General features: G+C 43.3%; 4 protein-coding genes across 4 annotated transcripts; 2 read left to right on the forward strand and 2 right to left on the reverse strand.

The window, feature by feature from the left end:
- Positions 1-77: 77 nt before the first annotated feature.
- On the reverse strand, positions 78-1,967 carry LOC112350626 (pentatricopeptide repeat-containing protein At1g09410, mitochondrial-like). The gene has a single exon (XM_024687108.1). It carries the CDS (start codon positions 1,965-1,967, stop codon positions 78-80), a length of 1,890 nt encoding a protein of 629 aa, XP_024542876.1.
- Positions 1,968-1,986: 19 nt separating this feature from the next.
- On the reverse strand, positions 1,987-5,804 carry LOC9635626. Its single transcript, XM_002982140.2, has 10 exons — positions 4,712-5,804; positions 4,516-4,646; positions 4,413-4,457; positions 4,305-4,358; positions 4,149-4,253; positions 3,887-4,093; positions 3,747-3,832; positions 2,651-3,690; positions 2,178-2,595; positions 1,987-2,101 (listed from the first exon to the last, which is right to left on the reverse strand). Exons 1-9 carry the CDS (start codon positions 5,265-5,267, stop codon positions 2,279-2,281), a joined length of 2,541 nt encoding a protein of 846 aa, XP_002982186.1. The 5' UTR covers positions 5,268-5,804; the 3' UTR covers positions 1,987-2,101; positions 2,178-2,278.
- Positions 5,805-5,951: 147 nt separating this feature from the next.
- On the forward strand, positions 5,952-7,767 carry LOC112350654. Its single transcript, XM_024687229.1, has 5 exons — positions 5,952-6,340; positions 6,411-6,605; positions 6,669-6,908; positions 7,000-7,211; positions 7,272-7,767. Exons 1-5 carry the CDS (start codon positions 5,965-5,967, stop codon positions 7,671-7,673), a joined length of 1,425 nt encoding a protein of 474 aa, XP_024542997.1. The 5' UTR covers positions 5,952-5,964; the 3' UTR covers positions 7,674-7,767.
- Positions 7,768-7,807: 40 nt separating this feature from the next.
- On the forward strand, positions 7,808-9,046 carry LOC9635627 (glutathione S-transferase U19). The gene is made up of 3 exons (XM_002982026.2): positions 7,808-7,903; positions 7,952-8,545; positions 8,601-9,046. The coding sequence occupies exons 2-3, from the start codon at positions 8,228-8,230 to the stop codon at positions 8,964-8,966; spliced, it is 684 nt and encodes a 227-aa protein (XP_002982072.1). The 5' UTR covers positions 7,808-7,903; positions 7,952-8,227; the 3' UTR covers positions 8,967-9,046.
- Positions 9,047-16,339: the final 7,293 nt, after the last annotated feature.

Here is a 16,339-nt window from a genome sequence, read left to right on the forward strand (position 1 = left end):
ATATCTTAAAGCCAACGGTCCAGATGCTCTGTGCCAACGGCCCAGATCAAGCACATCTGAACCGTCGGACTGGAAGTTTAAGCTGCTTGTAGAGATTTAGGGTTCTTGAGGCTATACATGTTAGCGAGGAGGATGAATGCCGCAGAATCTCTCGGCCCCAGGCTTAGATCTAGCACGGATTTCGTGGCGCCACTGCCACGCACCAGATCCCTGTGGTTTCTCGAGGCTCCGATCAAGCATACGTACTCCAGGACGTGTGGAACAAAGGGCATGCTCGTCACAAGCTCCTCCGCTTCCTCCAAGAATCCCGCCCGCGCTAGAAGATCGACAATGCAGCAGTAGTGCTGCCTCTGGGGCGCGATCTGGAAATCCGTGACCATGGAAGCGAAGCAGCGGCGGCCGATCGTCCTCCCGGCATAGCTGCAGCACGCCAGGATCGACACGAAGCTCCCGGCGTCCGGAGCTTCGCTGCTCTTCATCGAATCGAAGGCTTTGATCGCGCAGGAGTGCTCGCCCATGGAAGAATACGCCGATAGCAGCGTCGACCACGAGATTGTGTCGCGCTCTGGCATCCGGAAGAAGAATCCAGTGACGCGATCGCGATGTTTCCCCTGTGCGATCGCCCCCAGCATTGCGTTCCAGGAGACAATGTTCCTCTGCGGCATTTGATAGAACAAGGGCTCCACTCTCTCCAACTGCCCGGATTGGGCATATACGCCCAGCATCGTGTTCCACGCCACCACGTCAGGTTCCCACGTCATCATGTCCTGGAAAAGCCGCTCCGCCAGCTCAGCATAGCCGTGGAGCGAGTAAGCCGCCAGCAGGGCGTTCCACGACACGCTGTCACGCTCCGGCATCGCGTCAAACGCTGACTTGGCCTCTTCCAGATGCCCGTTCTGGGCGTATGCTACGAGCATGGCATTCCACGTCACCATGCTCTTCTCGGGCATTTTGTTAAACATGCTCCTGGCATCTGCAAGATTCCCTTTCTGGGAGCTTCCCGACAGGAGAATATTACACGTGACCAGATTGAGAAGAGGAGACGTCCTAATAATATGCTTGGCATCTTCCAGATTCCCTTTCTGGGCATATGCCGAGGACATGGTGTTACACGACATTAGATTCCGCATTGGCATGTCTTCAAACAAGCGCCGTGCCACCTCAGTCTTGCCAGCTTGGACATATCCCGTCAGCAGCGAGTTCCACGTCACGACGTCGCGCTCCGCCATGTCATCAAACATCTTCTTCGCTTCTTGCAAGTACCCGTTGTGGGCATATGTCGTCAGCATTGCGTTTTGCGTCACAACGTTGTGCTCTGGAACTCTATCAAACATAAACTTTGCCTCTTCTAGATTAGATTCTTGGGCATATGCCGACAGCATGGCAGTCCACGCAAACAAATTCCTCTGCGGCATATCCTCAAACAAGCCTCTTGCGAGCAGCAAATCCCCTCTTTGAGCATATGCCGTAAGAAGCACAGTCCATGATATGACATTGCGCTCGGGCAAATAATCAAACAAGCAACGTGCCACGTGGATGTGGCCCTCTTGCGTGTACGCCGCCAGCATGGAATTCCACGTCACGATATTCCAGAGTGGCATTCGCGCGAACAGAATCTCGGCCTGCTGCAATTGCCCATTCTGGGCATATGCTGCCAGCATGGCAGTCCACGCAAACAAGTTCTTCCCGGGCATCGCGATGAATATCCCCTCCGCATCGTCAATGTAGCCATTGTGCGCATAGGCTGATAGCATAAACACCCACGAGAAGCTGTCCTTGCTTGGCCCAATCCTGTCAAAAATCTCTCGAGCCCTGTCAATCCTTCCAAAGTTTCCAAACAGTTCTATGAGCTTGTTGAGAACCAACACGTCGTTGTCTCGGTAGTCGATGCGCGCTTCGATCCGAACAGCTGTGGAGAAATCTCTACACAACTCAATCAGAGAAACAAGCTTGCGGTGATCACACATTTATAAGTCACAAATGATACACTTATTAATTAGATCTATTTTCAATTTTTGTAACTTTACAAAAGAACCAAAACTGTCGGCAGAACATATAGAAAATGGAAAACAAAAGAATCAAAACCGTATAGAAATCATCTCTGAAAAAAGAAAAACACCAAACAAAAGCCATATGAGTGAAAGATCTATGAAAAAAATAAATAAAAGCTTACGTACCCGAACAAAGAACGCGAACTATGAGCTAGAGCTCATAGTCTCTCACACCTGGAAACTGTGGAGTATAGACTCGAAAGTGATCTTGGAGAGCTTCTTCACTGCTAGGCCAAGGAGATTTGACGCGGCATGTACCTCTGCTCGCCCGGTTTGTCTTTCGAATTCCGCTGCCAGCGTCCCACGGCCTTGCCACAAGAGTTCCCTACGAAGTTCCTGGGCCTGTTGTCCAAAACTTCATTTGCCTTTGCAGCTTCGTCCAAAACCCCGCTCGGAGAGCCTTTCGGTGACAGCTTTGGAGCTTCGGTGTCCAAGTTCTGGTCGTTGTTGATAGGCCACACCTTCGTGTTTTTACTTCGCTTGCCGGTTCTGTCGTGCTTAAAGTTTGCGTCGGTGTTTCTCCGCTCCACAGCCGTGGCCCATCCTAGATCGCAATCACACAAGTTAGCAACATCTAAGAAGGAAACAACGTAACTTACTTTCAGAGAGAAAGCTTGCCAGCAGCTTGGAAGAGAAGGATGGCGACGTCGCATGCAGATCCACAAGGCACGGCTTTGTGTCCATTGCAGCACCGTCTTCCGCATTGTCACTGTCCACCGCTGGTCTTAGAGCCACCGCACTAAGCTTGGGCGGAAAAGTTCCATCGTCCTCGACCATGCTCCGAGTGTTTTCCGCACCACTTTGATCTCCAACTTTGCCGACGGGCTTCCAAACCTTTAGAGGTGGCGTTGGCTTGGCCCAGCTTGCCTGTCTGCCTTCCAAGCTTTCGGGAGTCGAAGACTTGTTCATCAGATTGCTCTCCTCCGATAAAGAGCACGGACGTCGTACGTGCCCCTCCAGCGGCACACTTAATGATCCAACCAGCAAAGTATGGCCACTCTCAGCTTCCGCCGAACCCACGGGAACACTTATTTCCTGGTCATCATCTTTTGTTCTGCTTGGTTGGCTGGCTTTCCTCGTCCAGACGACACGACCATTGGATCCCTTCACAATACCTCTGTACACCCCAGCAAGTTTCTTGCGATAGTGCTGCTGGTATGGATCAATTCTTGTCGAGTGCTGCGTTCTTCTCGGCCGGAAATAAGCTTGATATGAGCTATCACCCGTCCGATAAGTTGCAGAAGAGGAAAAGTTTGTGCGTCTTCGATCCTTGATGACTCTCCCGATATTTTGATCCACAAAGTTGTGGTCTTTCAATGCCGTTTCGACCTGACCTTGATCCTCCTCATGTACCATTTCTATACTGTTCTCCATCACCGTCTTCTCTTCAGAAGAAGTTTCCCAAGTAGCCGCTTGGTTGTCCCTCAGCAGAACAAGAAAGCCATTCTCATCTGTGACTTCGGTGACAGGCCCCTCCCCATTATCCACCGCAAACGGATAATCCTCGTCGTCACCCGTTCTTGGAGTATTCACCTCTTCATCGCCCAGATCAATGTCAGCATTTGGAGGCTGATCCACTCCCTTGCGCCCCTTCTGCTTGTTTCTCTTCTGACGTTTTCTTTCCAGATCTTTAGCTCGCCTGTAAAAGAAAATTACGTTATGAAAATTTCAAGCGCAATCCACGAAGATGCTTACTTGCGCTGGGCGGCTTCCTCCTCTTCAACAAGAGCTTTCTCGCAGCGCAACGCTTCGACGTTCTTTTCCGCCATCCACGCTTTCAGCTGAGAGAAAGAGAAGCTTAGATTCTATCATATGAATCTTGCAAAAAAATTTACCAGTTTCTGTTCGACGAGAAAACTCATAGAAGCCACCACATTTTTATCTTCGAGTCCAATTTTTTCCGCATCGCCGTGATATACAAAACGCTGAACAGCTATTGACGTCCCTCCGCACAAGAACGTCCCTTCGCTTGCATCATCGAGTGTTTTAAGAAGCTTTTCCGACGGTATTGGAAATAAAGAAGTTTTGTTCTGTACAAGTTCCTGCAACAGAAAAGAAATGAATATAAAACCAGGTGATAAGCATAGAATCACTTACGAGAAGGACTGTCCCTGCCTTCATGTAGGCAGGAGGATAAGGCTGCAGGCCAGGGTGTTGAACAAACGATGCTAAGGCTTGAAAGGCTGACGTTCCAGACAGATTCTGCAAAAACAAAGTATAAGGCGGTTTCGCAATAAAGAGATCTATAATCACCTCAATTCCCATATTTTTGAATGAAATGACTTCACTGGATTCTTCAGCTGTAAGCTGGAAGTTACGCACGGGTTAGTTCAACACTTTCATACAATTGTGCATACATACCTTATCCCAATACGCAGCTAACTGTGACCTTTCATGCCGCAAATCCTGTTACACCAAACCAGATTTCAGTAAATACCACAGCTAAAAACCAAACAGCTCTTACCTTATCATCAATCAGCGAACGACGATGTGATCGTATGTGCCTGCGATAATTCAGCGTGGAACAGAACTCGCGGGAGCACTTCTCACACTTCTTCATCTGCGGCTTCGGCAACAATGGCCACCCAGGAATCTCTGTGACAGATCAAACCGATGTTGGAACCAGGAAACTAAAAGAAAAGGTGAAAAGCAATACAGACCATTAACTTTTGCGGCAGCCTGAGCAAAAGCCACAACAGCCTGAGGAACTTTGAGTGAATGCAACCGGTCGCTGGCCTGGAAACCTTTCGCCAAATTCTCGCTTCCCTTGAAAACATCGCTAAGATGAAATCCTCGCTCCTTGTTCCCAGCGTCATCCGACTTGAAGCTCTTCGCCGACTTATCACCGCGATGCCCAGTTACCTCGGACTCTTTCCTCTTGGCCTCCGCAGAGTCGGACCTCTTCCTATATGCTTTTCCCACACCCTTGGACGCATTGGAGCCTCCGCCCTCCTCGACCGAGGGAACAATGTTGCACTGTGTCGTGGAATTCGAAGTTTTCACCTTCTTCTCGTCGTCAAAACCCTTCACCGAACTCGCAGCCTTCTCGCTATCTACAGCACCAGCGCCTGGTGATTCCAAAACCTCCGCGAGACCTATGTCCTGCTCTACATCTACCTCCTGTTCATCGTAACTACCATCGCCCTCCGGGATTGTAATCACGAAATCGTCGCTCTTCTCCATCGCCTCCACCTCCACATCGTGCTCGAAATCCATCGCCGCTCCTCCGGCCGAGAGGGAATTGCTAGCAGCAGCAGCTGCCGCCTCGCAGATTTCCGGGAGAAATGCCTACCGAGAAGGAGATTGCGATGCGTCTTTCCTAGATCTCTGTTCCCCGGGCGATAGATCCGGCGTCTGGATCCCTGCGCGCGTCGCCTGTTCGTGGAAGTCTTCTAGGTCACACTGACCTAAGCTCTCAAACCTAATCTCAAGAACAAAATAGCAAAATACAGCCGATTTTCCCTCCAATTTTGCCGAGCGCGATTCTTGGCCTCTCTGGATCTCGGAAGAACAGCGCAGCGATGGATCTACCACAAGTCACAAGAAAGAAAAATCTCTCATATCGGACAAGACTGGCCGCTTGTCCTGTTTCACCGTAACCGACATAGGCAAAGATCGATCAATCGCCTCGAAATCTCGCTCGCCGGGCAATATTTCGCGGAGATCGATCGAGAATGGGAGCGAATCGAGACGCAAGAGCTCGGGACCTCTAGATCGCGGCAGAGCTTCCGCCCCAAAGAGCCCTAGATTCGGGAGCAACCGTTGGATCTAGACGGATTCAAACAACACGCGCTCCGAGCCGTTGATCTCAAGCAGTAAAGAGAGGAAAAAGAGAAAGAAATTTTCAAACACTTTCCCACGTAGAGCTGTGTGTGTAGAAGAAGGGTTTTGGGGGTTTATTTAGGTCGGCCGGATGGATCGCGACGACGACGATGACGACGTCGATCCAGCGCCAGCAGCTCCGGCAAGATTCCAGCAGCAGCAACGAGATTGGAGTGCCTGGAGTATCGATGCGATCGAGCTCCTCTTGCAGGCATTCCTCAGGTATCTGGGAGCGTTTGTGGATTTTCTCGATAGGATCATCAGCTATTTCGAGGCGCCTCGCGAGGGAGAAAGAAGAGCGGGCCGGGAGCAGCAGCAGCAGCAGCAACAACAACAACAACAGGGAAGCAGCGTATGGATGCGCGTTCTCCAGTGGCTGGGCAGTGGCGTCAGGAATCTTCCCCAGGACCGAAGCTCGCTGTGGATGCCCAGCGTCGCGATGCTACTCGTGTGCTTCGTATTTCTAGGTGCGGAAAAGAAAAAGTAGGCTAGATCTCCTTTGCTTTGCTTTTAATCACCACTGGTTTGACAATGCAGGCTTTAGAACGGGCTTTCGACTCTTTAGAATCGTGGAAGTTGTCCAAGAACAAGTAGAACCCGAGAAAACACCGTCCAAGCGGCTGCTGCTACCAGATGGGAGGTACATAGCTTACAGAGAGCTAGGGGTCAGTGTAGAAAAATCCAAGCACTCTGGATTAGTGGTACGGGGATTCACAGCTTTTAGAGAGACAGGTACCATGTCCTTTTGTGCTCCTTTTCTGTCCAACTTGTGCTAACATATGATTTTTTTTGTAGGCATTCCCGGACTGAACGATTCTTTGCTGGAACAGTTTCAAGTTCGTCTGATCATATACGACTTGCCGGGATTCGGGCTGAGTGATCCTAATCCCAATAGAACATTTAACTCTTCCGCACAGGACATGGAACTCATTGCCAACGCACTGAGACTCGGCGAGAGGTTTTGGTTGCTGGTACATCCTGGTGGCGGTCCCTATGCGTGGGCAGCAATCAGATATATTCCAGAGCGACTATCAGGTGTGATCTCTGCTTTCTGCATTATCTAGAAAGGTAAAAGCCTGAAAGAGTTGATGCGAATTTTTGAACCTGGCTTGTTTTGCATGCACAGGTGTTGTGATGCTGGCTCCAGTTGGAAACCCGTCTAAGGCCGGGGACGTGAGTGAGATCGAGGAAGATGGAACTGATTCTGAGGAACTGTCGTCCGGATGGAGGTTCCTAGCACGAGTTCTTGGCATCGGCCGATTTTTTCCCATTCGAAAGGAGTTGAAGAAGAAGATAACAAAGATACACAAAGGATTATATACGACTGTAGCTGACAAGGTAAGGGAAGGAGTTTCTGTTTTCAGTTTTCAGTTTTAAGCCATGATGCGTGTCTTTCAGGAACAAGTTCTGTTCGAGCAGAGGGAATTTATAAATTTTTGGGAGCAAAACCTTCGCTACACAGCGCCAGACGCAGTCCCGAGAGCAGCAGCAGCGCCTAAACCGCCAGCGGCTGAGAGACGGAGCCACCCTGATTTTAGCAAGTTTTTCAAGATCAGGCTCAAGTTTCCTTCAGTGCCAGTGCGTCCAGCGTTCCGACTTGTGAAGAGCTTCATAATGTGGTGGTGGCCGAGACAAACTAAGAAGGAGCCAACGGATGATGCTGCTGTTGCTCCTGATGCTGCCGCCAGCTTTGGAACGCCGTTGCCTCCAAATCTACTGAGTGAGACTTGGGAAGCCTTCAAACTCAAGCTCGGCTTAGTCGTGGTGCTGCTGGTGATCTCGCTCTTGGTCCTCAGATAACGCACGCACACCTCTCTAGAGCCGAGGTATGGTTTAACACCTCTCATTTGTTCGCTTCGCTGTATAAAATATAGATGTCTGACACTCGAGTCTTTGTCCCGTGATCTTTTACGTTTTATCTTTTCTGCTTGCAGCAGAGACAGACAGACACTGATGCCTCACTCCGAGGCAAGAGTCGTATCAGAGGACCAAATTACACCTACGGATTGTTTTACGCTGTCACCAGGAAGGTACTTGAACCGCAAGTTAATTTCTCACACTTCTTTTCCCTTCTGTAGGAGATAACGCAAGAATCTACCGCAAACATAATCTTGACTCGAGGATTGCCGTCAGAAGGGATGGTGTTTATAGAGGTCACGACAAGTTTTATGATCTTTTGTGGCAGGCACGGTGGAGTCGTGGGCTGCTAACTATTTACCCGTACAAAAGCGTCTAACTTATAGACTTCTAAGGTGCCTTACCGAATATCCACCGGCTCGCTGGCATATATCTTCAGAGAACTGGTACGTTGTGCCTTGTATTTTCTGAGCTTCTCTTTTGTGCGAGTAGTAGCCATGTCGAAAGACAGTGTGAAGCTCTTGAACTTCTGGCCGAGTATGTTTGGCTTGAGAGTCCACTATGCGCTGGATCTGAAAGGGGTGTCCTACGATTACCAGGAGGAGAATTTGTTCAACAAGAGCAAGGAGCTTCTCGAGGCAAATCCAATCTATACGAAGATTCCGGTTCTCATCCACAACGGCAAGCCTATCTGCGAGTCTCTTGTCATCGTCGACTACATTGACAGTGTGTGGCCCGGTTCTCACAAGCTCCTCCCGGAAGATCCATACGAAAAGGCTGTGGCTCGCTTCTGGGCAGACTTTGGTGACAGAAAGGTAAACTTGTCGCTTCTTCCGGGTTGATCAAAACCAGATTTTTCCTTACTAACAGCTCTATGACGCCGGGAGCCGACTCATACGAGCTATGGGGGAGGAGCACAAGAAAGCCGGCGAGGACTTCAAGTGGGCTCTGATGAAAATCGATGAAGCTCTCGGCACCATCGCTCCAGGCAAGCCTTTCTTTGGCGGCGATGCTATGAACTTTGCAGATGTTGCTCTGGCTCCATTCATCTGCTGGTTCAAAGGCTACCAGAAAGTGGGAGGATTCGTGCTTCCAGGCCCGGAAGAATGGCCCAATCTCTACAAGTGGGTGGACGCTGTAAATTCCGTGGACGCGATCAAGATATCCACTCCAAGCGATGACAAGGTTACTGAATCCGTTGAGCGTTACAGGAAGCATTTTACCGGGGCTGCCTAAAACACGGACGGTTTTCAAGATATGTACTGTTTTCGATTCATCATCTCGATGCGTAAACAATAAAAAGTACTTCAAATAAACAACGTCTCTGACATTTTCTAGAAATCCAGACGGTCCTTCGGGGTTCTTGCTTCAGAAATTTCGTCGAACGGCGATTTTTTACTAGCGTCTCTGTCTCTCTATCTCTCTCTCTGTCTCTCTGTCTCTCTCTCTGTCTCTGTGTTACGATTAGCCTTTTTATTAAAATTTTATCCTTTAAATTTTCCTTATATGTTTATGGAAGCTTCTGTTTAGAAATATGGTTTACTAACTAAGAACATATAACAACTATAAACTAAAAGTATAGAAATAGTAATGGGAAGCTAACACTTTTTTACTATATGATTAAACAAACCTTCTCCAGAAATCTTTTATTCATTGCTGAATGTTCTTTTAAAGATTAATTCTTGCCTAAATTATAACATTTCATTATTTTGTATTTCTTTGTCAATATAAACTTTTTATTACCTCAAATATGCGTACATCTATATATGGCAAAGCCTTTTGTGTATAACAAATACTTACCCCATTGCTATTGTTTTCATATTTATTAGTTTAAACTTTTACTACTTAACAATCCTAGTTTTATATATTTAACAAACTAGCTTAAGTCAAGTTCATTTTTATAAAGATATATATTAAAGATATATGTTATAATTTGTTTATTTTCTTATATAAAGATTATTTTATTTTATAAAAGTTAAGAAAACATTAAGAATTGCCACTTTTGACGAGCTCTACCTCTGAAATGAATATTTTTATGGTGTATTTTATTTTAATTAATATTTACCTTTTATTATTAATTTTTTAAATTAAGTGTTTTAAGAATTATTATTTTTAAAAAATACTTATTAAGCTTTAATCTTTGTAATAACTATACTTTTACCATCTAATTCTTTTTACTCTATATTTCATACTCCAAGATTTATATTCCATGTTTCTACCATTTAATCTCATTTCAAGTTTTTCTATGTTTTCCCAAATATATTTGGAAAAAATTGTAAAAATGAAAAAAAACAAAAACATCATTCAATTATATACATAAAAGAGGCTAAAAATTCAATTCTTAAGTTTCTAAATTATCTTGGAGTTTATATTTACACTAAAATACTTAATTTACACATAATTTAACTTGTGTAAACCATAAAGAAATTAAATACCTTTAAATTTAAGGGTAACTCATATTTGGTAGCTCGCTTCAATTAAATATGATCAAGTCATGATGGCAGTTGGGTTTGAAGTAACTTGAAGCAGTGTTTAACTTTGATTACTGCCTTTAATAAATATTTAGATCCAAAAATCTATAAAAGTTTTCTTTTATCTAATAGTATCACCTTGCCATTACGTTTTGAAAATAGAGAGAGCAAAAGAAATATGTTAAAGCAAGAATATTACTATAAAGACATATCTCATTATTGTAAGTGTTATATTATAATTCATTGCTTTTGAGAGGATTTTATCCACTATAACATGATTTACAATAATAATTATATATGTTTTCTTTTGATTCAATTATTACCAAATTGTTTTACCTATATGAAGACAATGGAAGAAAAGTCAATAGTTTTCAACTCAAATTTTTATTATTACTTCTGCTCAAAGTTCTTGAAACAATATATAAATTGATTGTAGGGCTTTGAAGTGTTAAACTCTTGAATATCCGTTCATAGAGAAATAAAAATCCTTGAGAGGATTATATAAAAATAAAGAGTAAAAGTATGCTAATTATGAAAAAAAATCTTGAAAAGAACAATAGAAGCACATTTTTTACAAAACTAGGAAGTGACAGAAAAAAAATACATCAAACTTTGAAAAGTTTTATTTACTTAATGGATTATACTATTATCATTATAGCATCACCTGACACAATATTTATCTCACACTTTAAATATTTCAAAGTATGTCAAATAAAGCATCTTGCTCCAGAAACTTCGTTGAACAGAAGATTAGCCTTTTTATTAAAATCTTATCTTTAAAATTCTCTTTTCATGTTTATGGAAGCTTCTGTTTAGAAATATATTTTACAAATTTACAGAAAACAACTATAAACTAAAAGTATAGAAATAGTAATGAGAAGCTAATGCTTATATGATTAAACAAACACTCTTGAGAAATCTTTTATTCATTGCTGAATGTTCTTTTAAAGATTAATTCTTGCCTAAATTATAACATTTCATTATTTTGTATTTCTTTGTCAATATAAACTTTTTATTACCACAAAGTGCATACATCTATATATAGCAAAGCCTATTGTAATGTTTTTTCTTTATCCAATCATCTTTTAAATACTTACCCCATTCTTTTCATATTTATTAGATTAAAATTTTACTACCTAATAATCCTATTTTTATATATTTAAAAAACTAGATCATGTCAAATTCTTTTTCCATACAGATATATATTAAAGATAAAGGTTATAATTATTTTATTTTCTTGTATAAAGATTACTTTAATTTTATAGAGATTAAGAAAACATTAAGAATTGCCACTTTTGATGAGCTCTACCTCTGAAATGAATATTTTTATGGTGTATTTTTTTAAATTAATATTTAACTTTAATTATTACTTTTTTAAATTAATTGTGTTGAGAATTATTATTTTTTAAAAATATTTCTCAAGCTTTAAGCTTTTTAATAACTACACTTTCACCATCTAATGCTTTATATTCTATATTTCATGCTCCAATATTTATATTCTATGTTTTTACCATTTAATCTCATTTCAAATTTTTCTATTTTTTGCCAAAGTATATTTGGAGTGTGAGGGCCAAGTGTACGGCTACGATGCCATATACTAATATTAGCGTAATGGGATTTTGGTAGCCGTCAAATTAGTTTCAATCCAGCCCACTCGCTCTTGTATATAAGCTAGGGTTTTTGGGCTAATTAATATGCACATTTCTGTATTCCCTTTCCTTATTCCATGCACTCACATTGGTGGAGATGAGGGGCACCTTTGATTGTCCCTGGGGAGTGCTTGGATTTGGGATTTTGGTTTGGATCTAACTTTTGCATCGTCTAGATCTAGCTTTTTCCATTTCTTTTCTTTTATTCTTTCTTTTAGATCTAGCCTTTTGCATTGTCTAGATCTACCATTTCCTTCCAGATTTTTGTCATTTATCTTCTTTTGCTCTTTCTTCGTTCATCTTCATGGCAGATTAGCAATCTCCTTCTTTGACTCTGGAGCAGCAGTTGGTACAATTGCTTGATGCTATGCGCTTGCAATTGAACAACCAAACTCAATTGATGGCAGTGTTCACGGCACATGGTACAACTCCTCCTACTCTTGGTGCCAATCCTCGCGTTCGGTCGGAGTTCTTTCGCGGGAATCCTGGGAATGATGTGTACCATTAGTTCGATCACTTCACGGTGATTGCCACATATCATTCTTGGGATGATGCATGACGTTTGATGTGTTTTCAAGGGATGGCGTTTCAGTGGTACAATGGTTTGAGCGCAGCCACTCGTGGGGATTGGAGTGTTCTCCCAGACGTCTTCAAACATGCTTTCGAACATGCCGATGACTGTAATAATGCCTTCCAACAATTGCATCGTCTTCGCCAAGGGCCATTTGAGTCGGTGATGCAATTGTTTGTTTTCGAAGTCTTTTGCTTTGCACGGTGCCAAATATGTCGGAGCGGATCAAGCTAGGAATGTTGTGGCCAGCACTTCGTCAAGATTTTGTCGGACTTGTGCATGCACTTGCTCCCGCCACCCTTGACAATGCTCTTCGTTTGGCACAACGTTATGAGACGTCGCCTCTTCCACTTCTCGCTGCATGTCCTTCAGCTCCACTTTTTGTGGGTGATGGTCCTGTTCCAAAGGAGGTTGATGCTGCTGTTGCTTGAGTCCAAGGCTAAGAGTGAGGACGTGGTCATGGCCGTGATGTTCCCTGCTGGGCATGTGATGAAGTTGGTCATACTTATCGGCGTTGTTGGCGTTTTCTGGATTGGCGACCTCCATTTTTTGGGTGGAGACCTTGGTGTCAGCAACGTCCCGTTGGTGCTGCTGTAGTGGAAGGTTTGGACACCGAGATGCATCCGGGAAACAAGGAGTTGCGCGAGTAATAGAGGGACCTTGCGCGAATAAGTTAGTGACTCCTCCATCTTTCTTTCGAGAGTATCATCAAGGGGTTCACTTGGCACCAGTTCATCCATTATTTACTTTCTAAGCTCGTCTTTATAACAAGAGGGCTCCTATTATTCTTTTTGTGTTGGTTGATATAGGTTCGAGTTTATCTTCTATTGCTCGACCTATTGCCACACGTTGTCGTCTACACTTGCGTCATGTGGCGGAACCAGTTTTCATTCTTTATGGCAACAACTGTACACATGCATGTGCATGGGATGAGGCAGACCTGGTTGTGCGTGTGGGCAATCTTGAGCTTGAGTTGTAGTCGTTGCGGGTGGTGTCGAGTCAAGGTTTTGACCTCATTCTTGGTATGGATTGGTTGCAGTGCAATCATGCCAAGTGTGACTTTGAGGCTTCTCCCCCTTGTCTCATACTTCCTTATGTTTCATTCATTTCTCTCACTTTCGTACCTCTTCGTCCCTCTATTTTTACGTCTGCTTCCATTACTTTTGTTCCCCCATTATTTCCTCCTGTGTTTCCATCTTATTCTGCTCTTCCCTTTTCCGATCCCTCCAACGATCTTTGTGTTGCAGAAGTTGACCGGCTCATGAAAAAGTATTCTGATCTCTTTGACTTTGACCTATCGTTTAGAGCCAAGATCGCCACACGTCATCCGATTCCAACTGAGGATGCTCGTCCAATCAAGGTTCCTGTTCGTCGTTGGTCACCAAAGGAGATCAAGATTTTACATGCAAATGTTAAGGAGATGTTGGAGAAGGGTGTTATTCAGAAGTCGCGGAGTCCTTGGGCATGTGAACCTCATCTTGTGACAAAGCCTAATGGGAGTATTAATTTCTGCATTGACTATCGTCTGTTAAACAACGTAACAATTTTGGATGTGGACCCTCTTCCTCACACTGTTAATCTCCTAGATCGTTTGGGGCGAAGTTGTTGGTTCACCAAGCTAGATCTTGCTTCTGGGTATTAGCAAGTACCGATGGCTGAAGAAGATATTCCTAAGACTACTTTTTGTACACCATTTGGTTTGTACGAGTTTTTGGTGATGCCATTTGGTTTGAACAATGCTTCAACAACTTTTCAACGGATGATGGACAAGGTTCTCTGTGATATGCCGGAGGTGACAGCTGACTTCATTAATGATGTCTTGATCCACTCGGAGGGAACGTGGGAGGAGCACGTTCGTGATGTTTGTAAAGTGTTGGATCGGCTACACGACGTTGGTTTAAAGCTGAAACGGTCAAAGTGCATGTTTGGATCCAAGGACACAAGTTATCTTGGGTACCGTATTTCTTGTGAGGGTTTGCAAGTTGATCTTGACAAACTTGTGGCTGTTCTAAAGTTCCCTACTCCGAAGTGTGTGAATGATGTGCAACACTTCTTGGGCAAGGTGCAGTATCTCGGGCGTTTTGTGGATCATCTTTTTGATCGCACTGCACCATTGCAAGCGTTGCTGAAGTCATCAACGTCATCTTTCATCTAGTCTCCGAATTGTGAGCAGGCGTTCGGGGATCTCAAAGAGTTATTGATAACTCCTCCGGTTTTGGCATATCCTGATTACACTCGACCTTTTATTTTGCTCGTGGATGCTTCTGACATTGGTCTTGGAGGTGTGTTAATGCAAAAAAGCTCGAGTGTGCCTGGTCAGCGCCATCCCATTGCATATATAAGCCGTACATTACAACCAGCAGAGATGAACTACTCCATGATAGAGAAGGAGTGTTTAGCAGCAGTCTGGGGTTTCGAGAAACTTCATGCATATCTACATGGTTCTTGGACGTTACTTGAAGGTGACCATGCTGCTGTTACTTCGTTATTGAAGTGGAAGAACCTGGTTGGTCATATTGCTCTGTGGGCTTTAAAGCTTCAGATATATAATTTTGATGTTGTTCATCGCCCAGGGAGTTCTATGGCTGATCCTGATGCCCTTTTTCAAGCTCCTCTTCCTTTTCCACTCTCTTCTCATGTTTCTGACGAGCCTGTCGTTCCAGCATCTGTGGATTTTCTTGACGAGGATTCTGTGCCGTCGGCGGTTGCTGTACTTGACGTTTAGTGTCCACAAGGTGTAGAGCAAGATTTACCTTCGCTTGATGAGGTTCGCGAAGCTTAAAAGATTGAGCCATGGATTCGAAAACTTCGAGATAGGTTTGAGAATCCTGCATCATTTGCTGATGACTTGCCTTTCTGGCATTTACATTCTCAATATCGTCTTGAAGATGGCCTTCTTTATTTTATGGGGACAGATTCTGATGATCATTTACGGCTGGTGGTGCCTTCTATCTTTATTCCGCGATTTCTCCATGCCTACCATAATTCTCCTATTCTAGATGGGCATATGGGACATCATCGTGTAATTGAGAAGCTACGCAGGTATTTCTATTGGCTGGAGATGCAACGTGATATTATCCGGTATGTGCGTAGCTGCATTTAGTGCCAAGCTCGTAATACTCCCCCTCAGGCTGTGGAAGGACGGTTAGAGTCAATTGCAATTTCCTGTCTATTTGAGTTGGTGGCGTTTGATCTTATAGGACGTTTTCCATGGTCGACTACTGGCAATGAGTATGTTATTATTGCTTCTGACTATTTGACTCGTTGGGTGGAAGTTGGTGCTCTTGTTAGTGCCTCTGCAACTGCTGTTAGATACTTCTTCCTCAATCGAGTGGTGTTCTAGCATTCTTGTCCAGAGCAGATTCTTTCAGATAATGGTCCTGCATTTATAGCTAAGGCATTTCATGTTTTGACATCTCGGTTAGGGATTTGCCACACTTTTACAAATGCTTATCATACACAATCAGACGGTCTAGTGGAACGGCTCGTTCAGACGTTCAAGGGGATTCAAGGGGATGATATATGTATATATATATAATATATATATATGTATATATATATGTATATATATGTATGTATATATATATGTATGTATATATATATATGTATATATATATGTATATATATATGTATGTGTATATATATGTATGTATATATATATGTATGTATATATATATATGTATGTATATATATATATATGTATGTATATATATATATATGTATGTATATATATATATATGTATGTATATATATATATATATGTATATATATATATATATATATGTATGTATATATATATATATATAAGAGGCTAATAATTCAATACTTAAGTTTCTAAATTAGCTTGGACTTTATATTTACAAAAATACTTATAAAGAAGTTAAATACCTTTACATTTAAGGGTAAGTTATCGTATCT

The sequence above is a fragment of the Selaginella moellendorffii genome, unplaced genomic scaffold, assembly GCF_000143415.4.
Source record: "Selaginella moellendorffii unplaced genomic scaffold, v1.0 SELMOscaffold_52, whole genome shotgun sequence".
In the NCBI taxonomy this organism is placed as follows: Eukaryota; Viridiplantae; Streptophyta; class Lycopodiopsida; order Selaginellales; family Selaginellaceae; genus Selaginella; species Selaginella moellendorffii.

Bases quoted from the DNA above. Each gene is read 5' to 3' on its own strand.
- LOC112350654 (XM_024687229.1), top strand. From the start codon at position 5,965: ATGGATCGCGACGACGACGATGACGACGTCGATCCAGCGCCAGCAGCT. The intron at 6,341-6,410 runs GTGCGGAAAAGA...TTGACAATGCAG, and splicing joins CGTGTGCTTCGTATTTCTAG to GCTTTAGAACGGGCTTTCGA. The intron at 7,212-7,271 runs GTAAGGGAAGGA...CGTGTCTTTCAG, and splicing joins ATACGACTGTAGCTGACAAG to GAACAAGTTCTGTTCGAGCA.
- LOC112350626 (XM_024687108.1), bottom strand. From the start codon at position 1,967: ATGTGTGATCACCGCAAGCTTGTTTCTCTGATTGAGTTGTGTAGAGAT.
- LOC9635626 (XM_002982140.2), bottom strand. From the start codon at position 5,267: ATGGATTTCGAGCACGATGTGGAGGTGGAGGCGATGGAGAAGAGCGAC. The intron at 4,458-4,515 runs GTAAGAGCTGTT...TTGGTGTAACAG, and splicing joins GTTCGCTGATTGATGATAAG to GATTTGCGGCATGAAAGGTC. The intron at 3,833-3,886 runs GTAAATTTTTTT...TCTTTCTCTCAG, and splicing joins TTCTCGTCGAACAGAAACTG to CTGAAAGCGTGGATGGCGGA.
- LOC9635627 (XM_002982026.2), top strand. From the start codon at position 8,228: ATGTCGAAAGACAGTGTGAAGCTCTTGAACTTCTGGCCGAGTATGTTT. The intron at 8,546-8,600 runs GTAAACTTGTCG...CCTTACTAACAG, and splicing joins CAGACTTTGGTGACAGAAAG to CTCTATGACGCCGGGAGCCG.